Genomic DNA, 24,284 nt, shown 5'->3' on the forward strand with positions numbered 1-24,284 from the left:
ATCTCAAAAAAAAAAAAAAAAAAAAACTAGCTGGGCATGGTGGCATGCGCTGCGTTCCCAGCTAATCAGGAGGCTGAAGTGGGAAAATCACTGGAGTCCAAGAGGTTGAGGCTTCAGTGAGTCATAACCATGCCACAGTGCTTCAGCCTGGGCACCTGAGACCCTATCTCAAAATAATTTAAAAATTAAATATCTGGGCTGGGTGTGGTAACTGACCCCTGTAATCCCAGCACTTTGGGAGGCCAAAGTGGGTGGATCACCTGAGGTCCGAAGTTTGAGACCAACCTGACTAACATGGTGAAACCCCATCTTTACTAAAAATACAAAAATTAGCCAGGTATGGTAGCACACACCTGTAGCCCCAGCCACTTGGGAGGCTCAGGTAGGAGAATCACTTGAACCTGGGAGGTGGAAGATTCAGTGAGCTGAGATGGCTCCACTGCACTCCAGCCTGGGCAACAGAGCAAGACTCCATCTCCAAAAAAAAAATTACATATCTGCACAGTCCCTGCATAGATGTTGCACTTGTTGTTTACACTGCTCCCTACCAAGCTAGTATTACTGCTGACCTTTCTGATAAGAGAAAGGATTGCCCTGATCCTCATTTCTTTCTTTTTTTGAGACGGAATCTCACTCTGTCTGTTGCCCACGCTGGAGTGCAATGGCACGATCTCAGCTCACCGCAGCCTCCAACTCCTGGGTTCAAGCGATTCTCCTGCCTCAGCCTCTCGAGTAACTGGGACTACAGGCACGCCTGTAGAGACAGAGTTTCACCAGGTTGTCCAGGCTGGTCTCCAACTCCTTACCTCAAGTGATCCACCCGCCTAGGCCTCCCAAAGTGCTGGTATTACAGGCGTGAGCCACCACACCTGGCTTGATCCTCATTCTTTAATTGACTTATGTTGACACATCCACAGCGAAGACAGTAAACTGTCAGATCATCAGCCTACTCCATCAAAAAAATAAAGAAAAGGCCTGGCCAGGCGCGGTGGCTCACACCTATAAACCCAGCACTTTGGGAGATGGAAGTAGGTTGATCACCTGAGGTCAGGAGTTCGAGACCAGGCTGGGCAACCTGGTGAAACCCCGTGCCTACTAAAAATACAAAAATTTATGGTGGCACGCACCTGTAATCCCAGTTACTTGGGAGACTGAGGCAGAAGAATTGCTTAAACCTAGGAGGTTGCCACTTCACTCCAGCCTAGGCAACAAGAGCAAAACTCTGTCTCAAAAAAAAGAAGAAGAAAAGTAGGGGTAAGGCCGGGTGGCAGTGGCACATGCCTGTAGTCCCAGCTACTCAGGAGGCTGAGGTGGGAGGATCACTTGAGCCCAGGAGTTCTGGGCTGTAGTGCACTATGCTGATCAGGTGTCCGCACTAAGTTAGGCATCAATATGGTAACCTCCCAGGAGCAGGGGACCACCAGGCTGTCTAAAGAGGGGTGAACCGGCCCAGGTCGGAAACACAGCAGGTCAAAACTCCTGTGCTGATCAGTAGTGGGATCGTGCCTGTGAACAGCCACTGCACTCCAGCCTGGGCAACACAGCAAGACCCCATCTCTAAAAAAAAAAAAAAAAAAAAAAAAAAGAAAAAGAAAAAAAATGTAGGGATAAGATGGGAATAGTCCAGAGTAAGAGAAGTATGTATATAATACAGTGAGTTCATCTCTTTAAAGGTTAAGCAAGAGAGAAGTTTGGAAATACATCTTCATCTAAGAAAAAGTATGTTGCTTAGAAAACAGACAAGAAGTTAGAGAACTATCTTATGGAGAAGTAGGAAAGTAAGTACAGGGAAAAGTTCTGGAGTAATACAAAGGTCTAAAAATCAGTGGACAAGAGAATGCCCATATTTCCCTAGAATTTACATTAATAATATGTAATCTCTCAGGCTGGGCGCGGTGGCTCACGCCTGTAATCCCAGCACTTTGGGAGGCTGAGGTGGGTGGATTACCCGAGGTCAGGAGTTTGAGACCAGCCTGACCAATATGATGAAACCCCATCTTTAAAAAAAAAAGTTTATAATAATAAAAAAAAGGAAAAAAAAAATCCGGTGACTATGTACCATTTATCATAATCACTAGTAACCATAATGCAATTAAACCCAAGGTGCTATCTACAGAAGGCGAGCAGGCTCAAATTAGCTCTCTTAGAAGCTGAACTATCAGTCTTTCTTCTCACAGAGTTGACATAAATCTCTCAGCTCTCTAAGACAATTAAGAAGACACAAACTAGCGCCTTCTCTAGTCACTGCGTGGACTCCACCCCATGGACAAGAAACACTTGAAGAACTACCTGTTTTTACTCTCCTAATAACTTACACTCCCACATGACCAGAATAAACCTTTAAAAGGAGTTAACTGACAAATGGAAAGAAATTAAGACTATGAAAATACTCCACCACCACCACATACATGTGCAGAGGAAACTGTTTACTTGATATATGCAGTACCCCAAATCAATAGTTAAAAGTGCCCACAGTTACCTAAAACTATCTTAGCCTTTCCAGCATGTCCTGGGCAAATATATATATATATGTATCTATCTTAGCCTGACCCAAATATCTTGGTTTTGAAGCAGTGAAGTGTGGGCCTTGTTCTAAAAGTTGGTCCCTTAAAAAAAATCCAAACACTTAAAGCCATGATTAGGCCAGCCAGGGACCCTTGTACATTCATCTAGCTCCCTCAGTTGAAGGCAGGACCATCGACTTAACAAGGGGAGAACGCTGTGAAAGAAAGCTAATGAACTGAAATTTGTTTGGCAAATGAATTTTTCAGATTCTATTCATTACAGTTTTGTTCTTCCCCAACTGGAAAATACCCCTATTCCGCTCACTACAGACTCCAAAGCTTTCAGATGGGTTCCGGCGGGTTCAGGGTGGTATGGCCATACATCAGACCCGTAAGCTTTCAATACAGCCTTTTACTTACAGTTCTGAATTTGAACAGAATAGAATTTCTTACAGTTCTGAATTTTCAGAACTATTCACCATCAACAAGGTATAAAAGAAGGAACACTGGAATAAGCTGGAAGTCCTGAATTTCAACTGACTCTGCAGGCCAACTGATTGGGAGTAAATGGAAAATAGTACCTTAAAAGAGAAGACAGTTGTGGTCTGCTCCTGGCTAGATATATAATCATGAGAAATTTACTTAGGTCTCTAGGACTCACTTTGCTCATCAGCGAATGGAGTCTGACACCATTTGCTGGACACCCCGTCCTGAAAGATTCCTCTTCGATCTAAAATTCAAGAACTACAAAGTATTCTTCCTCTCTTCTTCCCTCCAACACAGATTTTTATGAGAACAGAGAGCATAAGTCTAGCGCTAGACTTTAACTCAAACCAAGGTGCAACTTATATATTTGATGTCTCCAAGAGCCAGCAGTGCTCCACAAAAGTAGATGGAACCAATTAAGACAAGTTATCCAGAAATCCTTCAAGAAGTCATTCTTTACAATTAAAAACTAGTTTTTCAGTCCAATGTCACTTGTGTCAAATGCTCAACACAGTATCTCCGCCAATCTAGCCACATCTAAGGAGACAATCATCCCCATGATACACATTACACATCTGGGTGGGTGACACCAAGTGGCTGAAAAATTCCCACTACATACAACATTTGAAATTATGGAAGTTTTTTGGTTTTTCAATTTTTTCTCCTTCAGAAAGGCAGAGTGAAACATAATCGGCTTACACACCTGCAAGAAACGTTTATTTTAAAAGCCTTTCTTCGAGACTAAAAGAACCAAACAACAACAGAGGTAGAAATTTAAAATTAGAACTATTAAAAAACACAAGTGTAACCAACTCTGAAGTAAAAAGGATTCCAATTTTTCACCGTAAACTACTAAACATGATTTGTGAACAAATCAATTTGGACGTAAATAGTGCTATTCAATGAAGACGACCTGTAACTGCAGATCCAATCAGTAACTAAGATACAGATGTTTAGGTGATTCCTGATCAATACAATGACTTAGACTAAGCATACGGCATCTATTTTCATGCAACATCGCTTCAATCATTTACAGTTTTTTTTTTTTTTCCAGCTGGAAAATAACCCTTTTTCCACTCAACACAGACCCCAAAGCTTTCAGGCGAGTTCGGGCGCGTTCGGGGTGATATGGCCATAGACCAGAATCCTAAGCTTTCAATACGATCTTTTACTTACACAGTCTTCAAGAAGTCTGCATTAAAAGAAAACCTATCCAAAGTATAACTGGACTTCAATCAATATAAAACGGTGATTCACGTTTTTTCGTTAAATGCAAAGGGCAAATGGAGTTGTAAAGAGTTTCTTTCCCATTTCAACTCCAACAGCCACGCGCGCTTTCAGCGACCGGCCACACTGCGCGGCCGCGGGGCCCGGCCTAGAGCCCCCGCCCTGCCCGGCGCTGCCGGGAGAGGAAGCGCCGGGGACCGAGGGCGGGCGGGCGGCTTGGGCTCCACCAGGCCAAGCTGGGCGGGGGAAGGGGCATTGGAGACTACGGGGCGCGCTTCCGGGGACTGCGCGGGCGGGGTCGCCGCTTTGGGGCGTGGGGCAGGGGCTGGGAGTCAGGTCAAGGGTCAGGGGCCAGGGGTGGCTGGGCCAGAAGCAGCCGGTGGGGCGCGGCCGCGGCGGGGCTGCGGCCTGCGGGCCGGAAGAGTGCCGGGCGGGCCGGCCTGGGGCGCCGCGGCGCCTGGAGGGAACCCTTCTGCTCACCTCAGGCAACGAATCCGAGTCCAGCCTCTTTGCGCCGGGGACGCCGGTCTGCGAGTCGCAAGCTCGGAGACGAAGACGGGCAGCTTAAGACGAGACCGCAGACTAACGACGGAACCGACTGAGTACCGCGGGCAGCGGGAGGGGAGCGCGAGGGAGCGAGGGCGGGCGGCGGCGGGAGGGCGGGGAACGACGTGCGCGCCCCCGAGTGCCCAGCGGGCTCGAGCCTGCCCCGTTCGCGGCCCCGCGCACGCGCGCGCACTCACAGCTCATCCACGATTGCTCAGGAGCGCATCCACGCCCTAAAAGCAAAACGCTTAACCAATCATTGTAGCCGCGTGGGGCATCACGGGAACTCTGGGGCTATAAAAGACCTGGTTGCTATTTTGTACTCCCGGAGTCACTCATCCTTTAAGCAAGCTGGGTGGGACTGGGTGCGCGTGCGCGGTTTTAATACTCCCCCCCCCCCCCAAACTGCCAACTCTTCACGCATGCGAAGTAGTCCCCTCTCTGCCTGAATTTACGCGTGCGCACTAATGGGCCGGGCCCCGGAAGACCGCACGCCTGCGTCTTGGGGACTACGGTGACAGTACCGCGGGTGGGGCGTGGGCCAGTCATGGCGGAACCCTGGTCTGGGCAGGCCTTGCAGGCTCTGCCGGCCACGGTGCTGGGTGCGCTGGGTGCGCTGGGCAGCGAGTTCTTGCGGGAGTGGGAGGCACAGGACATGCGCGTGACCCTCTTCAAGTTGTTGCTGCTGTGGTTGGTGTTAAGTCTCCTGGGCATCCAGCTGGCGTGGGGGTTCTACGGGAATACGGTGACCGGATTGTATCACCGTCCAGGTGAGGCTCCCTACGAACCTCCGTGGGCAGGCTGCCCCCGCCGCTACCCTCTGAACTGTACCATTGGGTTCCCCACTATCCCGCAAGAGGCTCATGAGATTTTAGTGTTGGTTCACGGCCTTACCACCCTGAATGTATTTGACCTCGGAAGCTAAGCAGGGTACTTGGATGGGAGGACGTAACGTTGTACCCTGACTCATGCCACCATTCCATTTTACGCCAGAATCCCACCAGTCCACCCATCGCCTTGTATCTATTGCTCGGAACTCTCACCTGACAATACCATTAGTCCCTTAGGACCCTCACCAGACTCCACCAAACAATACCAGTGGCCTCTAACCTGACCTGGGCTGATGCCTGCTCAGATCCCCACCCCAGCCTGCTGCAGCCCTGGATGTGTTTTTGCCTCCAGGTCTGGGTGGTCAGAATGGATCCACGCCTGATGGCTCCACGCATTTCCCTTCGTGGTGAGTAAATCTGTCCATACCGTACCCCCATGCTTGGCATTCCAAGGACACTCCTGTCCTGGTGACAGAGAGGGGAGTTCTCAGGCTATAAGCCCACCAGCTTAATGGCCTTTGCAGCAAGCTTCAAGTCTGCACATAGAGCTCAGGCTTCAAATTTGGATGACACCAGGGTCTGGACAGTCCATCAGCATGCTGTTCAGCAGCCTGTAGGATGGGTGATGGTATTGTCATAATTTCAAAGAGATGGAATGGCAGGTTTGTTGAATTCCACTCCACACTAACCCCTCAGTTGGGAAGGCAGGAATCTCTGTCCTTAGCACACTGACCTCATCAGGGTCAGCCTCCTCTTCTGCAAAACATGGCCTCACTAATCGGGGCATTCACGCAGATAATCTCTGGGCCCCTATCACATGGTGGGGGCCACACAAGGCCCAGAGAACAAAGACAACCCCGGGCCCTGCTCAGGGGGAGCCAGGAATTTATTAGGAGAGGGTAGCAATGCATGGGGCAAGAGTGGTCAGGGCTTCTCCCAAGAAAGACACCTAAGCTGAGATCAAAGGCCACAGGGTGACAAAGTTCCAGGCAAAGGGAATGGATAGAGCAAGGCTAAAAGGGAAGGATAAGGGTGACATATTAGAAGAATAGATGAGACTGTGATGCTGGAGCTTGAACGTGAGAGCTTGTTGGACCCTGGGAGCAACTGAAAGACTAACTCAGCAAGGCCATGGTCTGATCTAATTTGCCTTTATAACTGCCTGCTTCGTGACAAGTAGATAAAGGGGTCCAAAAGTGAGGGCTGAAGGTCAGTTAGAAAGGCTGCCACTGCCCAGGTTTCTGTCTTAGAGAAGAGGCCGGGCCTGGTGGTTCACGCCTGTAATCCCAGCACTTTGGGAGGCCACGATGGGCAGATCCTTGATGTCAGGAGTTTGAGACCAGCCTGGCCAACATAGTGAAACTCTGTCTCTACTAGAAAAAAGTTAAGTGGGCATGGTGGCATATGCCCGTAATCCCAGCTACTTAGGAGACTGAGGCCTGAAAATTACTTGAACCGAGGAGGCAGAGGTTGCAGTGAACCGAGATGGAGCCACTGCACTCTAGCCTGGGCATCAGAGTGAGACTCTGTCTCAAAAAAAAAAAAATAGCCCGAGTGTGGTGGCTCACACCTGTAATTCCAGCACTTTGGGAGGCCGAGGCAGGCAGATCACCTGAGGTTGGGAGTTCAAGACCAGCCTGACCAACATGGAGAAACCCTGTCTCTACTAAAAACACAAAAATAGCCGGGTGTGGTGGTGCACACCTATAATCCCCACTAAATGGGAGGCTGAGGCAGGAGAATCGCTTGAACCCAAGAGGCAGAAGTTGTAGTGAGCTGAGATCACACCATTGCACTCCAGCCTAGGCAATAAGAACAAAACTGTGTCTCAAAAAAAATAATAAAATAAATAAATAAATAATAGGCAGGGCATGGTGGCTCACGCCTGTAATCCCAGCACTTTGAGAGACCAAGGAGGGTAGATCACCTGAGGCCTGGAGTTTAAGACCAGCCTGGCCAATATGGCAAAACCTGTCCCTACTAAAAATATAAAAATTAGCTGGGTGTGTTGGCGGGTGCCTGTAATCCCAGCTACTTGGGAGGCTGAGGCAGAAGAATTGCTCGAACCCAGGAGGTGGAGGCTGCAGTGAGCTGAGATCTCACCATTGCACTCCAGCCTGGGCAACAAGAATGAAACTCTGTCTCAGAAAAAGAAAAAGAGTAATAATAATAATAAAAAATGAAAAGAGCCGGGCACAGTGGCTCAAGCCTGTAATCCCAGCACTTTGGGAGGCCGAGGCGGGTGGATCACGAGGTCAAGAGAGCAAGACCATCCTGGTCAACATGGTGAAACCCCATCTTTACTAAAAATACAAAACATTAGCTGGGCATGGTGGCGCGTGCCTGTAATCCCAGCTACTCAGGAGGCTGAGGCAGGAGAATTGCCTGAACCCAGGAGGCAGAGGTTGCGGGTGAGCCGAGATCGCGCCATTGCACTCCAGCCTGGGTAACAAGAGTGAAACTCCGTCTCAAAAAAAAAATAAATAAAATAAATAAATAAATAAATAAATAAATGAAAAGAATTTTTAAAAACTAGAGAAGGATGGCAATGCCATACGAACATGGAGAACCAGGAGGAAGAATGGGTCTGCAGGGAGAAGGTGCTAGGCCCCAGGTGGGCTGTGGGAGATCAGTAGAGAGGTCTAGATTGTTATGTGACCTTACTGAACCTAGCTTAGCCCCCAAGGAGTTTGGGAGAGCCAATTTCAGCTACTGTTCTGCCCATGGAATAACCCCCCTCTCTCTCCATCACTTTCAGGGAAATGGCAGCAAACGAACCTCTCAAAACCCACAGCGAATAAGGGAAGGCAGCAGAGGGTCTCCAAGGGCATCACTGGGTCTGCTGGCTTCTACACTGAGTTCTGCTGCTTACCAGACCCCAGGGACAACTGCCAGGGGTTCAGGGTTGGTAGCAGGGAGTACCCCAGTGCCTGCGGGGCTGAGCCGCCTCTGCCCCTTGGCCTTGCTCCTTGCCCATGCACTGGGCAAGTGAAGAGTTTGCCTGTACCTTTTCTGGGTGCCTTAAGTAGAGAAATCGTGTTCCTCCTCTCTCAAGGGGTGACAACTCAGGAAGCCTCTGAGTTGGGAAGGCCAACAGTTCTTTTGTCTTGAGTTTCTTTTTCTGTCCCTCTTCACATCCCCCTGAAATATAACCCCATAAAAATTTTTCCTGAGTTGGCCGGGTGCGGTGGCTCACGCCTGTAATCTCAACACTTTGGGAGGCCAAGGCAGGCAGATCACAAAGTCACGAGTTCAAGACCAGCCTAACCAACATGCTGAAACCCCATCTCTACTAAAAATACAAAAATTAGCCAGGCATGGTAGCAGGTGACTGTAATCCCACCTACTCTGGAGGCTGAGGCAGGAGAATTGCTTGAACCTGGGAGTCAGAGGTTGCAGTGAGACAATATCATTGTGCCATTGTACTCCAGCCTGGGTGACAGAGCAAGACTCCGTGTCAAAAAAAAATAATTCCTGAGAGGAAGCCTGAGGTTAACCAGCTCTGGGGTTTGTAAGGCAGGTCTGTTTTCTCCTAAGCCCTGAGTTTTCTGAATCTCATTTTGCCTTGTTGGCAAGGAGCCAGGGAATCCTGACCTGGGCCAGACCTTAAGCTCTGTGGTTACTTAGCTGGCCATTCAGGTATAAGGCAGTGTGGTGTCCCTGCAGGCACCATCCAGATGGAGGCACCAAACACCCACATCCCTAGCCCAACCAGACTTCTCCTGTGAGCCAGGCAAAGGAAATTGTCATCTGCCAACTGTCCTATTCATGTTCCTCTCAGTCCTTCTTGGGGGTAAGCTGGGTGCCTGAAGGAGCACAGCTGAACCCCAGGGGTGGCCTCCTACCCCCCAATGCTTAAGTGCCTATGGGAACTTGAGTCTGTACCTTGTCCCCTCAGGATGGTACCAAGCAGTTAGTGTAGTGGCCCCATCATAGCCTGCAGCCTCATTTCCCATCTAGACCTGGTACAAACCACCTCACAGGCTCAGCTCTTCCCCACTAGCATCTCCACCTTTACGAACCAGGCAGTCCTGCCATGTCACAAAAGGCCAGGGGAGTTTCCAAAGGTGTGGGTGACAAATGCCCCTATAGAAACGCCAGTACCTTTCATCAGGACTCAGCAATTATGTTAAAAAAAAAGAAAGAAAAGAAACAGCAGTACCTGAAAGCACTGTAACCCTGGACCTGCCTCCTTCCCTGATGGCCATACTTCTGCCTCCATCTGCCGGGCCACCAGCCACTTTAGTGACCCCTGCCTACTTCCCCTCTGTTGGATGTCACACTTCCATCTGGCTGCCTTTGCTTAAGCCATCTTTGCGGTAGAGGTGCACTGGAGTTGCCACTATACTGAGGATGATGGTCTTCACAGCGCCAGGCCAACTCTCTCTCTAATACTACCCCACAGAATCAGGGTCTCACATTTCACCCCAGGCTCAACTGAAGATGTGGCTTATTAAACATGGAAGCGCATTGGTTGTTGTGGTTATTCAGACAGAACAAAAGTGTGTGCATGCACAGGGGCAGTGAGAGAGGTAACATCCTGGAGGCTGTTCCCCCTTGGTAGCCAGATGTAGTAACTTGCAGGGAGGGGAGAGGTGATGCCAGCTTCCTGGAGGAGCAGTGATGGAGTGCCCAACAGGGGCAATATCTCCATTCATAGCCTGGCCCCTTTCAAGGGGAACCTATTCTAAGCTTGTCTTGGAAGCCAGGAAAGCAGGCATTGGGTTGGCATTTCAGGAATCCCGTGAACAAAGAACAATGAAGCTAGAGACTGGCAAGTAAAAAGGAAGTTTAATTTTTAATTTTTTGTTTTTTTTCTCATCCATGCCAGTGCAGAAGGAAGTTTAATTTATCTTTCAGGATTCAGTGGAGTCCATTAATGGATACTGAGGCAAAGGTCAGTCCAGGGTAAAGCAAGTCCAGGAGGAAGCTCACCCTGCCCTACAACAGCCCTGGAGCTCAGAACAGGTGGTGAGCCTGCCATGGTTTGCTACTGGGCAGCACACTAGACCAACTTGGAAATGTGGAAGAGTAAATCAGTGTTCCCTCAGCCATCCCCAAGTTTACACACAGGCATAGCAGCCCTACTATGAGTCAGCAATTATTTCTGACTGGCAGTAGGGACAATTTGCATTTATGAAAAGCAAACTGGAGAGGATAGCCTAAGTCCATACTGCCCGTGTTACCACCCTTTGCAATGTGAAAAACCATGGTGAGGTAGGTTGGGCAGGTTTTATCCCCCCCACAAAGGTGAGCCTTTGCTCCACAGCCAGCACCTGGCAGGGTGGGAGAGATGGCAGAACCAAAGCTTCTTATTACCCTCCAGCAGGTAAGAGTAGGTCAGTGGGATCATGGACTAAAACAAGACATTGTGTAAGCTGGTCCATCACTCAGAAGCAGGGTCCTGAAGGAAGCTGGAGTGGCATGAGTTAGGTGGGGAGAATAGGTGGTATAGCCCCTCAACCAGACAATTAAAATCAGCCTCCACCTTAGCTGCCCAACCCTTGTGAGTTCTGCCTCAGCTTCTTGACTAACCCCTTGTAGATTCCTGGAGGGGACAGCCCCACCCTGAGCCATCCTCATTTAAGGGTATAGTAGTTTGTGGGCACAAAGGGCATCTTGCTGACCACAGCCATCTGCTGCTTTCGCCGCACCTCTACCATCAGCTTTGTCCCTGGACGACTGTACTCGCAGGGCACGTAACCCATAGCTACATTCTTCTTCAGAGAGGGTGAGGGGCAGCCACTAGTCACAGTACCTGTCAAGCATAAGCCATGCATCAGCACCATCCTGCAAGAAGTGCCCCCACCCTCCTGGGGAAGAGACAGGGCTTCCCAGCTTCCCTGGTCCACCTACCAATCATGGTACCCTCCATGTTCAGGATGGGACTGTGTGCCCGCATCGGGGCCCCCTCACACATCAAGCCCACACGCCTCCGCTGCACCTTGCCCTTCAGCTGGGGAACAATGACCTTGGCTCCAGGGAAATCCATAGCAGCTCGGCGGCGCTTCCCTGGAGAATGACACATGAAACATAAGCCACAGCACATAGAAGCCCTGGCCACCAGAGGCCCTTATGAGGACTTCAAGTAACACCCATCTAGTGTCACGACCCCTTTGCTTGGGCTACTCCAAGCTCTATTCCTCCCCTGCACTGCCGTGAGTCAGCCAACCAACCACCTCCCACCTTCTAAAGGCCATACTGCCCACCTGCTGAGCATCTTCAGTTTCTAATGGGCAAAGCCACAGTGGCACCTTCAGGAAAAGGAGGCTCAGAAAGGCTGAGTCACTTACTCCAGGCTACACAACCTTAGGAGGAGTCATGGGCTGGCTAGTCTTATTAAGGGTCACCCCAGCTTCCAGAACCCCATCCTTTTAGTGCTGGCCCAGCTCACCCAGTGTCCAACTGAGGCTGCCCTCCACAGGTGTAGTGTGTTCATCAATGTCAGTCCCATACAGGCAGAGGCCTGCCTCCAGGCGCAGGCTATCCCTGGCGGCCAACCCTGCCAGCTTCACCTCTGGGTTTTCCAGAAGAGCTGTTGCCAGGTGAACTGCTCCCGCTGCTGGCACCGAGATCTGTATGAAACACCAGAGGGCAGATGAGAAGCTCCCTGTACTGTACACCCCCTACCCCTCACCCCCATCTCGTGCCCTGTACTGCCTCCTACACCCACTTCTTGACACACCTCCACACCGTCCTCTCCTGTGTAGCCACAGCGGGTCACACGGCAGCCAGACACACCAAACACCTCCATCACAGCACTCGTCATGAAAGGCAGTTTCCTCAGGTCATCTGCCACGCCGGCCTGTAGCACCTGGGCTGCAGTGGGGCCTGGGCCAGGGAGCCAGTGACCAAGTATCCAGGTCCCTGCACCCCTCAAAGCCGGACTAAAGCCTTATTTAGGGACCAGAACAAGCCCTGAGCAAGTCTTACTCTGCAAGTGGGAAAAGATGGCCTTGTCCCTAGCCCATGAAGCCTTGTGGTAGGTAGGAGGAGGGCAAGATAGCAAACTTAAAATTATGGCACACAAATACCACACTTTCTGTACCTCCTTGGTATGGCCTCTGTGCTAAGCAGTCAATGAAACCAGAAAGGCAAAGGCTGGCTCCAACCTCAGCCCAGCGCTCTCACCTTGCAGGGCTAGCAGGGCATTATCCAGCACCTCCAGGCCCACATCTCTGCCCTGGTTCTGAAGCTCCCTGACCTTGTCCTAAAAGACAGAAACACCACATGAGCATCTGGGGCCACTTACTGAGCACCTACCATGGGCTGGACACTGCAGAGCTGGACAGTAGTAAGATGGTGGAAAGGAGAAGGAAGGGGGGCGAGGGGAAGGTAGTGGGCTGATTCCCATCTTACAAGGTCACCCAAGCCCAGGTCTGCTACCTCACACCCTCACCAGAGGGGCCAAGGTCCCCTTCCCCATCCCCGGTAATCCCCCCACCACCAAACTCTGGCATGCTCCAGAGAGGGCCTGCTCTGAAGTCTCATAGCTATTCATTCAGTCAAAAAGCCATTTTCCAGGCCCCTTGTCTGTGCCAACCCTGTCCTGGACAACAAGGATGCTGCTGTATGAACAAGGAAGACAAGGTACTTAGAACACAAAGAGGGGGTACCTGCATGAGGGCCAAATCTTTCTCCCAGCAGCCAGCATTGGATACCACATACAGATGCCCCTCAGAAGTATTGGTTACAATCAAGTCATCTAAGATGCCTCCAGCCTCATTGGTAAACAGCGACAGTGTCCCCTAGGAGCAAAGTGGAGCGTTTTGGCCTCCAGGTCCAGGAGGCCAAGGAGAAGGGTGAACCAGACACATCCAGGGGTGTGTCTTAGCTACTACAAGGTTATGAACCCTAATGTGAAGGACTCAGGGTGGGCAAAGTGAAAAGACTGGGTCCAAGTCCACGGTCTTTGATCCTCACGCACCAAAAAGTTTTCATCCCCTCCCCACCTTGGGGTAGGCACTTCACTGATCTGGTAAGACCTCTGCACCCCTCCCCACTCTTTTTTTTTTTTTCTAGTCAACCAAAGGGACAATTTATGAAGGCTCCAGGGCCATGGGGCCTGGGCAGGAAGCTGCCCTTCCAGGAAGGAAGAGGCTTATTTGACCTTCTTCTTGGGGCGCAGGTTGTTGGTGTGGCCACACTTCTTGCAGTAGTTGACAGCACCGGAGTGCAGACAAGCATAGCACTTGCAGCAGATCATCTTGTCGCAGTTGTATTTCTGGACAAGCTGGCAGAGGGAAGGCTCAATAATGCCATCTCACAGGCGCAGCACCAGGTGCAGGTTGGACTCTTTCTGGATGTTGTAGTCTGAGAGCGTGCAGCCATCCTCCAGCTGTTTGCCGGCAAACATCAGACGCTGCTGGTCAGGTGGGATAGCCTCCTTGTCTTGAATTTTGGCTTTGACATTCTCAATGGTGTCACTGGGCTCGACCTCAAGGGTGATGGTCTTGCCCATGAGGGTCTTCACAAAGATCTGTATCTCTGCGTCTGCAACTCAGCCACCTCCCCCTCCCCACTCTACTGAGAGCCCCATCTCATGCTTAATCTATAACACCTAGGACTTGCTGCTTCACCTACCCAAACCGGGAACAACTAAGCCCATGTGCCAACCCGCAGGACAAAAGCTTCAAAGGCCATCTTGATGATCCCAGGCTCTTCTAAGTACTCCATGGCAGTGCCCCCAAAATACTGGCCTTAGCTTCTCCTCTAGATGGACGAAGAGCCTGAGGTTGAGGGTACATGATCACCTGGGGATCTTGTTAAAATGAAGGTTCTGATTCAGCAAGTCTGCAGCAGTGCCTGAGAGTATATTCCTAACAAGCTCCAAGGTTGCTGGTTTAGAGACCACACTTTTTTTTTTTTTTTTTTTTGAGACGGAGTTTCGCTCGTTACCCAGGCTGGAGTGCAATGGCCCAATCTCGGCTCACTGCAACCTCCGCCTCCTGGGTTCAGGCAATTCTCCTGCCTCAGCCTCCCGAGTAGCTGGGATTACAGGCACGCGCCACCATGCCCAGCTAATTTTTTGTAGTTTTAGTAGAGACGGGGTTTCACCTGGTTGACCAGGATGGTCTCGATCTCTTGACCTCGTGATCCACCCACCTCGGCCTCCCAAAGTGCTGGGATTACAAGCGTGAGCCACCGCGCCCGGCCCTTTTTTTTTTTTTTGAGACAGAGTCTTGCTCTGTCACTCAGGCTGGAGTGCAGTGGTGCGATCTCAGCTCACTGCGACCTCCACCTCCCCGGGTTCAAGCAATTCTCCTGCCTTAGCCTCTTTAGTAGGTGGGACTAAAGGTGCGCACCACCACACCAGCTAATTTTTGTATTTTTAGTAGAAACAGGGTTTCACCATGTTGGCCAGGCTGGTCTCGAACTTCTGATCTCAGGTGATCCACCGGCCTTGGCCTCCCAACGTACTGGGATCACAGGTGTGAGCCACCGTGCCTGGCTAGGGACCACACTCTGAATAGAGAAGGGTTAGGCAGCAGGGATGGTCAGAGAGCAAAATATTGACCTTGGTTTCTGGCTTCCTAGCCTAATGTGGTAAGGCTGGGATATTCCCCTCCCTACAAATGGCTGGGTCTCTGGAAATGACTCAGAGATTTTGTCCCCCAAGACTGCAAGCCTGAAAAGCTCTGTTGACTCATCTCCGTGCCCCTAAGCCTGAGGTAGGGACGCAGCCCACTTGCTGCCTCGTGACTAAGAAAACTCATAGAGCAGAAATAAAAGAAGGGCCCACCTGGTTTGGTCTTAGCTCTGCAATGTCTCCAACCACTAGACTCTCCATCAGCTTCACCCGGTCACTACCACATATTTTGGTCTGGAGAAAGAGATTTAAAGCCTCAGGCCATTGCAACAGCTACAGTCCAAAAGGCCACTAAGCAAGGATGCATCCTCCCTGCTATCCACAGTGCAGTCCATCCCAGCCATATGTAGAACCAAAAGTGACTAACCAGTCTTTTGGTTCTACATGTGGCAAAGATCACCTTCTGATTTCCTGACCTCCCCCAGTCACCCTGTGCAGGGGGACTGCCAGGGAACTGGACAGGACCTTGCACCTTCCTGAAATAACCCTTTTCAAACCAACACTCAGCCCAATACATTAGAGTGGGTGTCACCCATGAAAACCCAAGACATTAAGGTACACCACTTAGTGGGAGCAGGCTAGAAAGATGAGATGATGAGGCCCTCTGAGCTCATTTCCTTGGGGCCATTGACCTATCCATGATACCCCCATGACCTCTAGCTCTTCTGGGAGGGCTGACCTTGGAATCCAGTTCCCAGCAAACAAACCCAAGGAGGGCACCACTGTAAATGGGGAAGAAGGCCTGATCAGGCAGCCAGCGTGCTCCCCTGACTCACCTGCAGCATATGAGACACATCAAACAGCGAGCAGTGCTGGCGTGTGTGTAGGTGCGAGTCAGTGTGACTGTCCCGGTACTGCACTGGCAGACTCCAACCCGCGAACGCCACCATTTTCCCACCGTGGACCAGGTGGAAGTCATAGAGCGGTGTCCTGCGGAGCACGTCCTGCAGGGGGCTGGGCTTAGTGCCACCAGGGCCCTAGCCCCCAGCCGCTTTCCTCCCCCACCCTCCAAGATCAGCACCCTCTATCCCACCTGTGCGAAACTGAGTGGACGATACAAGTCCGGGGAGAATGCCTGCAGGCGAAAGCCCAGATGGGCCACCACACTTACAGCCCTCTGCATCGTCGCCAGCAACGAGTACAGACGGCGCACAGAGGCCACCACACTGCCAGGCACGCCGGGAGATGTAGTCCAAGCCTCTGCTTGGACAGGTCTTGCTCTGGAGCTAAGGATCAAAGGAGGGGGCGGGCAGCCCCAAGGGCAGGCTGGGATTTAGAGCAGAGAATGCGGGAACTCCCAAAGCACAGAAACTGCCTCCGGCTGGCTCTTCAAGGAAGCTCAAGCAATCCAGAGCTGATTGGGCTGCCCAGAACAGAGCCAGGGGCTAGACCGCCCCCTGTAGAACTGCCCTGTCTCCAAAGGGTCAAAGTTCTAGAAAAGGCTGAAAAGTCTCAATCATACATTATAGGACCTCAAGAGAGTAAGGTCAAATGGGGGTGGGGAGAGTGGAGAGGTCACAGCTGGGTGGAGCCAGCCTGGCAGTCTAGCAGCACCACAGTAGTCTGCCCTCACGTAGGGGTCCCCAGCCCTCCGACCAGGCAGACACGGTCAGCCAGCAGTCATGCATTCCACAAGTATTTATTGATCTTGCTGCATACCAGGCCCTGGGCTGCGGACACAGCCACAAATGAAGCATGGTCCCTGCTACCACAAGGTCCTCTTCACTCACACGCACACTGAAGACTACTGCTCCATCACACTTTCAGAAGCAGCTGAGTGGGGCTATGTAAGTAACCTTGCAGGTAAAGTCACCACCTGCAGGAACTCATGGGTGAGAGCAGAGGGTAGCCACCAAAAGGTCACTGAACTCCCCCGAGAAAACTGTTGAGCTGCACACATGTCCAGTTTTCCAGGTCCAAGACATACTCCAGTACTGCTTCATAATAGCCACCAGGGACAAAGCCAGGAAGAATCAGAGGGACACAGGATTTTCTCACATGAAGGAAAAGAAGCCTGCATCACTTAATGGTTGGCCTGAGTTAATGGAGGACCTAGGCCTCTTAAAAGGCACCAATGAGGCCGGGTGCTGTGGCTCACACCTGTAATCCCAGCTCTTAGGGAGGCAGAGGCGGGAGGAGAGCTTAAGCCCAGGAGTTTGAGACCTGCCTGGGCAATATAGTGAGACCCTGTTCTCCACAAAAAGAAAAACAAAACAAAAAAGGCACCAATGAGAACCCTTATTTAGACCCACTCCCCACCATGGTTGAGCTCTCATCATGCTGAGCATGTGTCTTGGAAAGGGGCAGGCCAGGCACAGTGTCTCACGACTGTAATACCAGCACTTTGGGAGGCTGAGGCAGGTGGAGGTTGGGAGTTCTAGACCAGTTCTAGTTCCCGCCGTGGGCCAGGTGGAAGTCATAGAGCAACATGGAGAAACCCCACCTCTACTAAAAATACAAAATTAGCCAGGCATCATGGCACGTGCCTATAATCCCAGCTACTTGGGAGGCTGAGGCAGGAGAATCGCTTGAACCCGGGAAGAAGTTGCGGTGAGCGGAGATTACGCCACTGCACTCCAGCCTGGGCAACAAGAGTAAAACTCCGTCTCAAAAAAAAAAAAAAAAAAAAAGGCAAAGGGGCAACTGGCAGACAGGATAGGGATGTGCTTTGGGCTATATCAGATGGCAGAGAGGTCCCAGTTCTTAGTCTCAGGCCCTGGCTTTGCTAGAGACACTTGCCCAGGCCCTACGGGCACACCCATTTGAACATATATTCAGGAGCCAGCTCAGAAAGCAAGAGACTCAGGCTGCCCAAATCTTCAGCTTTACTTCCTAGGCAGGCAGCAGAAGAGTTTAGGCAGAAAATTTCTTTCTGTGGCATAACACAAAGGGAAAGAAAACCACTAGGAGACACACAGGAAGAAATAAGGTTTCTGTTTCTTCCACAAGTGTCCTAAGTGCCATGGCAGCAATGGCTTTCCAGGTCCATAAATGGAGCAGGTTCTAGTAGGTCAGTCCAGCCCAGCTGCACTGAGGTGAGGGAGCAGGCAGAAGACAGGAATGTGCATGTTGGCAGGAGGGGCAGAGGGCACTCAGGGATTCTTTGTAAGTAAACTAACTGGAGTGTTTTTGGGTAGAAGGAAGAATTTAGTTGCAGCCAGGTGAAGACAGAGCACACCCCTGCCAGGAGCTCATGCTGAAGCAACACAGTAAGCCCTCAAGAATCTTGAATCTGTGAATGTGGCCCAGACAGAACAGGCATGCAGGCAATACTTGGAATACACAGGAAACACACTTCAGCCTCTGGTGGCCCAAACCAAGTCTGGATGGGCACAGAAAGGCCAACATCTTGGCTAGGAACCACCATTCAAGTGTAGGAGAGCAAGTTCAGGTCATAACAGCCGTCCACCTGAAATACAAAAGACCATTAGGTCTGATCTGCTCAGGGCAAAGCAAGCCAAGCAGAGGGAAGCGATCACTTACATCAAAGCGGCCGATCCTCGCAGAGGTGTGACTGGCCCGGATCATCTCTGTCAGTGCCCACATCTGCTGCACCTCGGAGGATACCCTGCTGGGGTCTGGGAGACCCTGCTCCAGAAGGAGGGGTCAGTGGCCATGGTGCCCTTAGGGTTCCAGAGAGGCCAACCTGGGCTAGGGGCCCTCCAGCTGGGACCAATAACATTCTCAGATGGCTTATGAAACATGAGGTTAGGGCCTGATGTTCAGTAGGCAGCCCAGTGCCACACCAGAGATGCCTCAAATCCCACCCCAAGAGGAAGATAGTACCCAGGGGTCCTGGGCCCAGCCCCAGAATTTTATAGGAAGGGGTCCACCTGGCCTAGTGCTGGACACTAGAGCCATTCACACATGGTTCTTACCGAGGGTGAGGGCTTACCTCACAGAGGAGTGCAGGTTGCTCACAGGGCACTGGGTGGGAGAGCCACTTGGGGAAGGTCATGGAGGGGCTCTGCAAAGCAAAGATGAACTGCCCTGAGTGAGACAAAGTAGACAGCTCTGGGACCAGATTCCAAGGTCCTAGGAGCAGAGAGAAGGGCCCCTGAGCCTCAGATACTGGGAAAACTCTGTTTAGGGAACACACAGAGACCTAAAGGGGCAGTCAGACTACCTAAGTTCTCCTGCCATGCAGACAGAGTCCTCAGAAACACAAGCTCAAAAGTATCTCCCAGCACCTAAAGGCTCCAGCTCTGAAAATAGTTGGTAGCCCCAAAGGTCAAGGGACATGGGGACATGGCCTCACCACTCATCATGAGCTTCCAGCATTCACACCAAGCTAACCTCCATGAAGGCCCCCTTCACCATCTTTACCCATTACCCACCCCACCACCTAGCGTTCCCAGTCATAGAAGCCTTCTGGGGAAAGGGCCAGCCAGCAGCTGAGCTAGTCACTTACCTTTGGTCCCTGCTGATAGATCTGCAGCTCTTCCACTGTGAAAGACAACCACAGTGGCGATGGCTGCCGCAGAATCAGGCGTAGCTCCGATACTCTGGCCATGTTACACAGCATCTGACACACACACACACAAGGACCCAGCAAGGACCCAGCTCACTGCCCAGAAGCCTCTCAACCAACAATAAGCCAAAATGCTGCCCACCCCACAGGCCTTTGGGAAGGAAGGAACAGTAGTCCCTCCAAGGCACTTGCCTGATAGTCACAGTCCGGGCCAGACTGGCCCCCTCTTCCCTCTTAGTATATTGACCCATTCCCCCCACCTCTGGTAAGTCCTCATGTGGGCTGCCCTGGCCATCCTGAGGCTCAGCTGACCTGATGCCTGAACAGCGATACATACTCCTGGGCTCCCTCCTCACTGTGTGGGTCAGGCATCAGACAGTAGTCCCGCAGGCAGGTCACCCACTTGGCCGGTGTGTGTGCTGAGGGGTGGTGACGGACACGGATGCTCAGAAAAGCTGTGTAGTAATTCTTGAATGTGATCTCCTGCAACTAGAGCACATACAACCCATTGCAATCAGTCAGACCCAGGCCCGGGGACTGAAAAGCTCAAAGGTCAAAGGCACCACCTCTTCCTTCCCTTTTTTTTTTTTTTTTTTTGGTTTGAGAGGAAATCTCACTCTGTTGCCCAGGCTGGAGTGCAGTGGCACAATCTCAGCTCACTGCAACCTCCAACCCCCGGGTTCAAGTGATTCTCCTGCCTCAGCCTCCCAAGCAGCCGGGACTACAGGCACATGCCAGCATGCCCGGCTAATTTTTTTGTGTTTTTAGTAGAGACAGGATTTCACCATGTTGGCCAGGATGGTCTCAAACTCCTGACCTCAGGTGATCCACCTGCCTCTTCCTTTTTGAATGTACTCTTCTACTAAATTAACAATTTCAACAAGCATCACTGGGGCCCAAAGACAATTCTGGTTTCCTTTTTATTTTTTTTTTTAATTTATTTTACTTATTTATTTTTTAAAGATGGGGTTTCACCATGATGGCCAGGCTGGTCTTGAACTCCTGACCTCAGGTGATCCACCCACCTTGGCCTCCCAAAGTGCTAGGATTACAGGTGTGAGCCACAGCGCCCAGCCGATTCTGGTTTCCTAAAGGTGCTCACAGTCTAAATGAGTAGGTCATGGAAACAAACCATGACCACAGATCTTGCCACATGTCCAAGATGCTCCTAGAGGGCAGAGCTCTAACCCTGAAAGAGGCAGAAATGTGCATATGAGGCCTGAAAGAGAAAGAGTTCACCAAGTGGACTAAGAAATGTAGATAACATATGTGGGTACGGTGGCTCTCACCTGTAATCCCAGCACTTTGGGAGGCTGAGGCGGGTGGATCATTTGAGGTCAGGACTTTGAGACCATCCTGACCAACATAGTGAAACCCAATCTCTACTAAAAATACAAAAAAATTAGCTGGGCATGCTGACATATGCCTGTAGTCCCAGCTACCCAGAAGGCTGAGGCAGGAGAATTGCTTGAACCCAGGAGGCGGAGGTGGCAGCACTTTGGGAGGCTGAGACAAGTGGATCTCAAGGTCAGGAGTTCGAGACCAGCCTGGCCAATATGGTGAAACCCCATCTCTACAAAATAAATAAATAAATACATTTTAAAAAATGTAGATAACATAAAAGTAGCATACACAGGAGAATCAGGAAAAAAAAAGTAGCATATACAAATAATTACAAGAGGGTGAGAGAACCTGGTGTACCACCGGAACAGCCAGTGATTCAGCTTGGCTACTGCAATGGCTCTTGTCACTGGATACTCACCAGAATCACCCAAAAAAATTTGTTACTAGGTCAGGCATGGTGGCTCACGCCTGTAATCTCAGCACTTTGGGAGGCCGAGGCGGGTGGATCACCTGAGGTCAGGAGTTCAAGACCAGCCTGGCCAACATGGTGAAACCCTGTCTTTAAAAAAAAAAAAAAAATACATATATATATATATATAAGAAAATTTGTTACCAAATAAATTGTCCAGGCTCCACCTTAATCTATTAAGTCAGGATTTCCAAAACTGGGTTCTTTAATTAAGTTTGCCAGCTGATAGTAAGGAACAGCTTGGGGGAGAACCACACACTACAGCACAAAGCTCATGAGACAAAGAGACAGGGTGGGGCGCAGGGCTCAAGCCTGTAATCCCAGCCCTTTAGGAGGCTGGGGCAGGTGGATCACCTGAGGTCAGCAGTTCGAGACCAGCCTGGCCAACATGGTGAAACCCCATCTCCACTAAAATTTCAAAAAATTAGCTGGGCATGGTGGTGGGTTCCTATAATCCCAGCTACTTGGAAAGATGAGACAGGAAAATTGCTTGAACCCAGGAGGCAGAGGTTGCAGTGATCACACCACTGCACTCCAGCAACAAAAGTTAAACTCCGTCTCAAAAAAAAAGGAGAGAGAGACAAGTGGGACACAAACACAGAGACACAGAGAGCTCTCAATGCCATGCCATCTGAGGTAGGTTTTGCCTTCTGTGTTGAGTCATGCAGTGTCCAGTACCTCTATCAACTACTGATGCAGAAGTGGTGCAACTGGAGATTGGAGACTGTCAACTCGAGTTATTGGGGGAATAGTGATGAGGTACTTGACCTCTAGCAGGGACTATAAGAAAGGGAAGGAGGCAGGTTTTGGGGTAAATCATTGCTTAGCGATCCCCAACTGTGGCCAGGGCCAAAATGACCCCTAACCTTTTTTTTTTTTTTTTTGAGATGGAGTTTCGCTCTTGTTACCCAGGCTGGAGTGCAATGGCGCAATCTCGGCTCACCGCAACCTCCGCCTCCTGGGTTCAGGCAATTCTCCTGCCTCAGCCTCCTGAGTAGCTGGGATTACAGGCACGCACCACCATGCCCAGCTAATGTTTTGTAGTTTTAGTAGAGACGGGGTTTCACCATGTTGACCAGGATGGCCTCGATCTCTTGACCTTGTGATCCACCCGCCTCGGCCTCCCAAAGTGCTGGGATTACAAGCGTGAGCCACCGCGCCCGGCCTATGACCCCTAACTTCTATTTTGGTTCACTATTTGGTATTTCTAGCACCACCGAGCCCACTCTCAACACCTGCACGCCAGCGCTGTCCTGGACGTGGGCAAGAGACATAGCAGAGAACAGAGTACAAAGATCAATTCTAGGGAAAATGTGTTAACTGAAGGACTAAACAAATGAATGATTAACTAATTTGCAAGAGCAAGGAAGGCTGCAGAGGCTTTCCTGTAAAAGATTAAATGCCTGGGAAACGACCGAGATTCCAGGTCGGCCCCGCCCGGGAGCCTCGGTAGCGCCCACCAGGCTTGCTCACCTCGAAGGGAGCGACGCTGGGGAAGGTGACATCAATGACCAGCACGCCAGGCCGGCCTTGGGAGGTCCGCACGTCGCCCACCTGCAGGGCTACGGTGCCTTTCACATGGCAAGGCACCAAAACGCGGGACATGCTGCCAGCAAACGCGACTAACTGCAACCACCACTCCAGGCCTCGGACCACGAGTCCTTCCCGGCATCCTCAGCTGACCCTCAAGAACTACAACTCCCGGGAGGCCCCGCGAACCGCCTGCCCAGCCAATCACCGAAGCTCAGGGTGGGCCAGGAATCGGAAGTGCCTGCGAAAGTTTTTTTCTTTTCTTTTCTTTTTTTACACGGAATCTCGCTCTGTCGCCCCAGCTAGAGTGCAGTGGCGCCATCTCTACTTAGTGTAACCTACGCCTCCTGGGTTCAAGCGATTCTTCTGCCTCTGCCTCCCCAGTAGCTGGGATCACAGGCGCCCGCCACCATGCTTGGCCAGTTTTTTTCAGGTATGTCTTAGTAGTGTGAAAACGGAATTTTTTTTTAAATTATGTTTCACATGTTGGCCAGGCTGGTCTCTAACCTCTGACCTCAACTGATACACCCGCCTCGGCCTCCCAAAGTGCCGGCATTACAGGCGTGAGTCACCGCGCCCCTCCCACGGAAGTTCTTCTTCAGCCAATCACTGCGCAAACCTTAGAGCCTACTCGCGGGCCTCGCCCAGCGACTGCCTTGCTTTTCTGTTTGCAAGCCGTTCGGCTCTTTTTGGGTTTCTTTCACTGCGTAGGGCGGTAGTCTGTTAAAGCACATAAAGCCATCGACACAAATCAGCAGTGACTAGCCTGCATTAACCTGAAAAACACCTACTAACCATTGGAAAACAAAGAGGATTTGAACACACCCTTTGCAAAATTAGATAGCCAATAAGCCCATTGAAAAGATACTTAACATTTATAAAGGAAAATACAATTTAGAACCTTCACACAGTCATTAGGCCAAAATTAAAGATTGACAAGGATGTGGAGTGCTTTGAACCCTCATCCATTGCTGATTTCCAACCACTTTGGGATTTTTTGTTTGTTTTAGAGACAGGTCTTATTCAGTCACCCAGGCTAGAGGGCAGTGCCCCATCACAGTTCACTGCAGCCTCCACTTCTCAGGCTCCAGGGATCCAACCTCAGCCTCCCGAGTAGATAGATAGGACTACACGCACAAGCCACCGCATCCTGCTAGTTTTGTTTATTTTTTTCGGGGGGGGGCGGAGTTGCGCCTCATTGCAGAGGTTATAATGAACTGAGATCCTGCCACTGTACTCTAGCTTGAGCAACAGAACAAGACTCCGTCTAAAAAAAAAAAAAAAAAAA

At 50.8% G+C, this 24,284-nt stretch overlaps 4 protein-coding genes and 1 pseudogene across 5 annotated transcripts in view; 1 reads left to right on the plus strand and 4 right to left on the minus strand.

Annotated features, from left to right (window-relative positions):
• RHOA (ras homolog family member A) overlaps positions 1-5,075 on the minus strand; it is a 52,298-nt gene extending 47,223 nt beyond the window's left edge. Inside the window, exon 1 of the mRNA XM_032289832.1 lies at positions 4,698-5,075. The gene's annotated coding sequence lies outside the window, so the exon portion shown is untranslated. The remainder of the gene's footprint in view (positions 1-4,697) is intronic.
• Positions 5,076-5,093: 18 nt separating this feature from the next.
• Positions 5,094-8,766, plus strand: TCTA (T cell leukemia translocation altered). The gene is made up of 3 exons (XM_032289833.1): positions 5,094-5,533; positions 5,946-6,000; positions 8,352-8,766. The coding sequence occupies exons 1-3, from the start codon at positions 5,311-5,313 to the stop codon at positions 8,392-8,394; spliced, it is 321 nt and encodes a 106-aa protein (XP_032145724.1). The 5' UTR covers positions 5,094-5,310; the 3' UTR covers positions 8,395-8,766.
• A 1,599-nt stretch (positions 8,767-10,365) lies between these two features.
• AMT (aminomethyltransferase) lies at positions 10,366-17,619 on the minus strand. Of its 2 annotated transcripts, XM_032289826.1 has the most exons (9): positions 16,216-16,316; positions 15,959-16,126; positions 15,336-15,416; positions 13,210-13,341; positions 12,725-12,803; positions 12,279-12,424; positions 11,988-12,168; positions 11,450-11,605; positions 10,366-11,351 (listed from the first exon to the last, which is right to left on the minus strand). In XM_032289826.1, exons 1-9 carry the CDS (start codon positions 16,303-16,305, stop codon positions 11,173-11,175), a joined length of 1,212 nt encoding a protein of 403 aa, XP_032145717.1. In that variant the 5' UTR covers positions 16,306-16,316; the 3' UTR covers positions 10,366-11,172. The 2 variants fall into 2 exon arrangements, with proteins under 2 accessions (XP_032145717.1, XP_032145718.1); XM_032289827.1 differs by lacking the exon at positions 13,210-13,341 and having other exon boundaries at positions 11,083-11,351; positions 16,216-17,619.
• Positions 13,614-14,396, minus strand: LOC116559285 (annotated as a pseudogene).
• A 373-nt stretch (positions 17,620-17,992) lies between the features above and the next one.
• NICN1 (nicolin 1) lies at positions 17,993-23,167 on the minus strand. The gene is made up of 6 exons (XM_032289829.1): positions 22,940-23,167; positions 19,966-20,142; positions 19,594-19,707; positions 19,078-19,149; positions 18,666-18,770; positions 17,993-18,591 (listed from the first exon to the last, which is right to left on the minus strand). The coding sequence occupies exons 1-6, from the start codon at positions 23,069-23,071 to the stop codon at positions 18,550-18,552; spliced, it is 642 nt and encodes a 213-aa protein (XP_032145720.1). The 5' UTR covers positions 23,072-23,167; the 3' UTR covers positions 17,993-18,549.
• Positions 23,168-24,284: the final 1,117 nt, after the last annotated feature.

This window comes from Sapajus apella, unplaced genomic scaffold (genome assembly GCF_009761245.1).
Source record: "Sapajus apella isolate SASKATOON/1434 unplaced genomic scaffold, GSC_monkey_1.0 scaffold23, whole genome shotgun sequence".
Classification (NCBI taxonomy): Eukaryota; Metazoa; Chordata; class Mammalia; order Primates; family Cebidae; genus Sapajus; species Sapajus apella.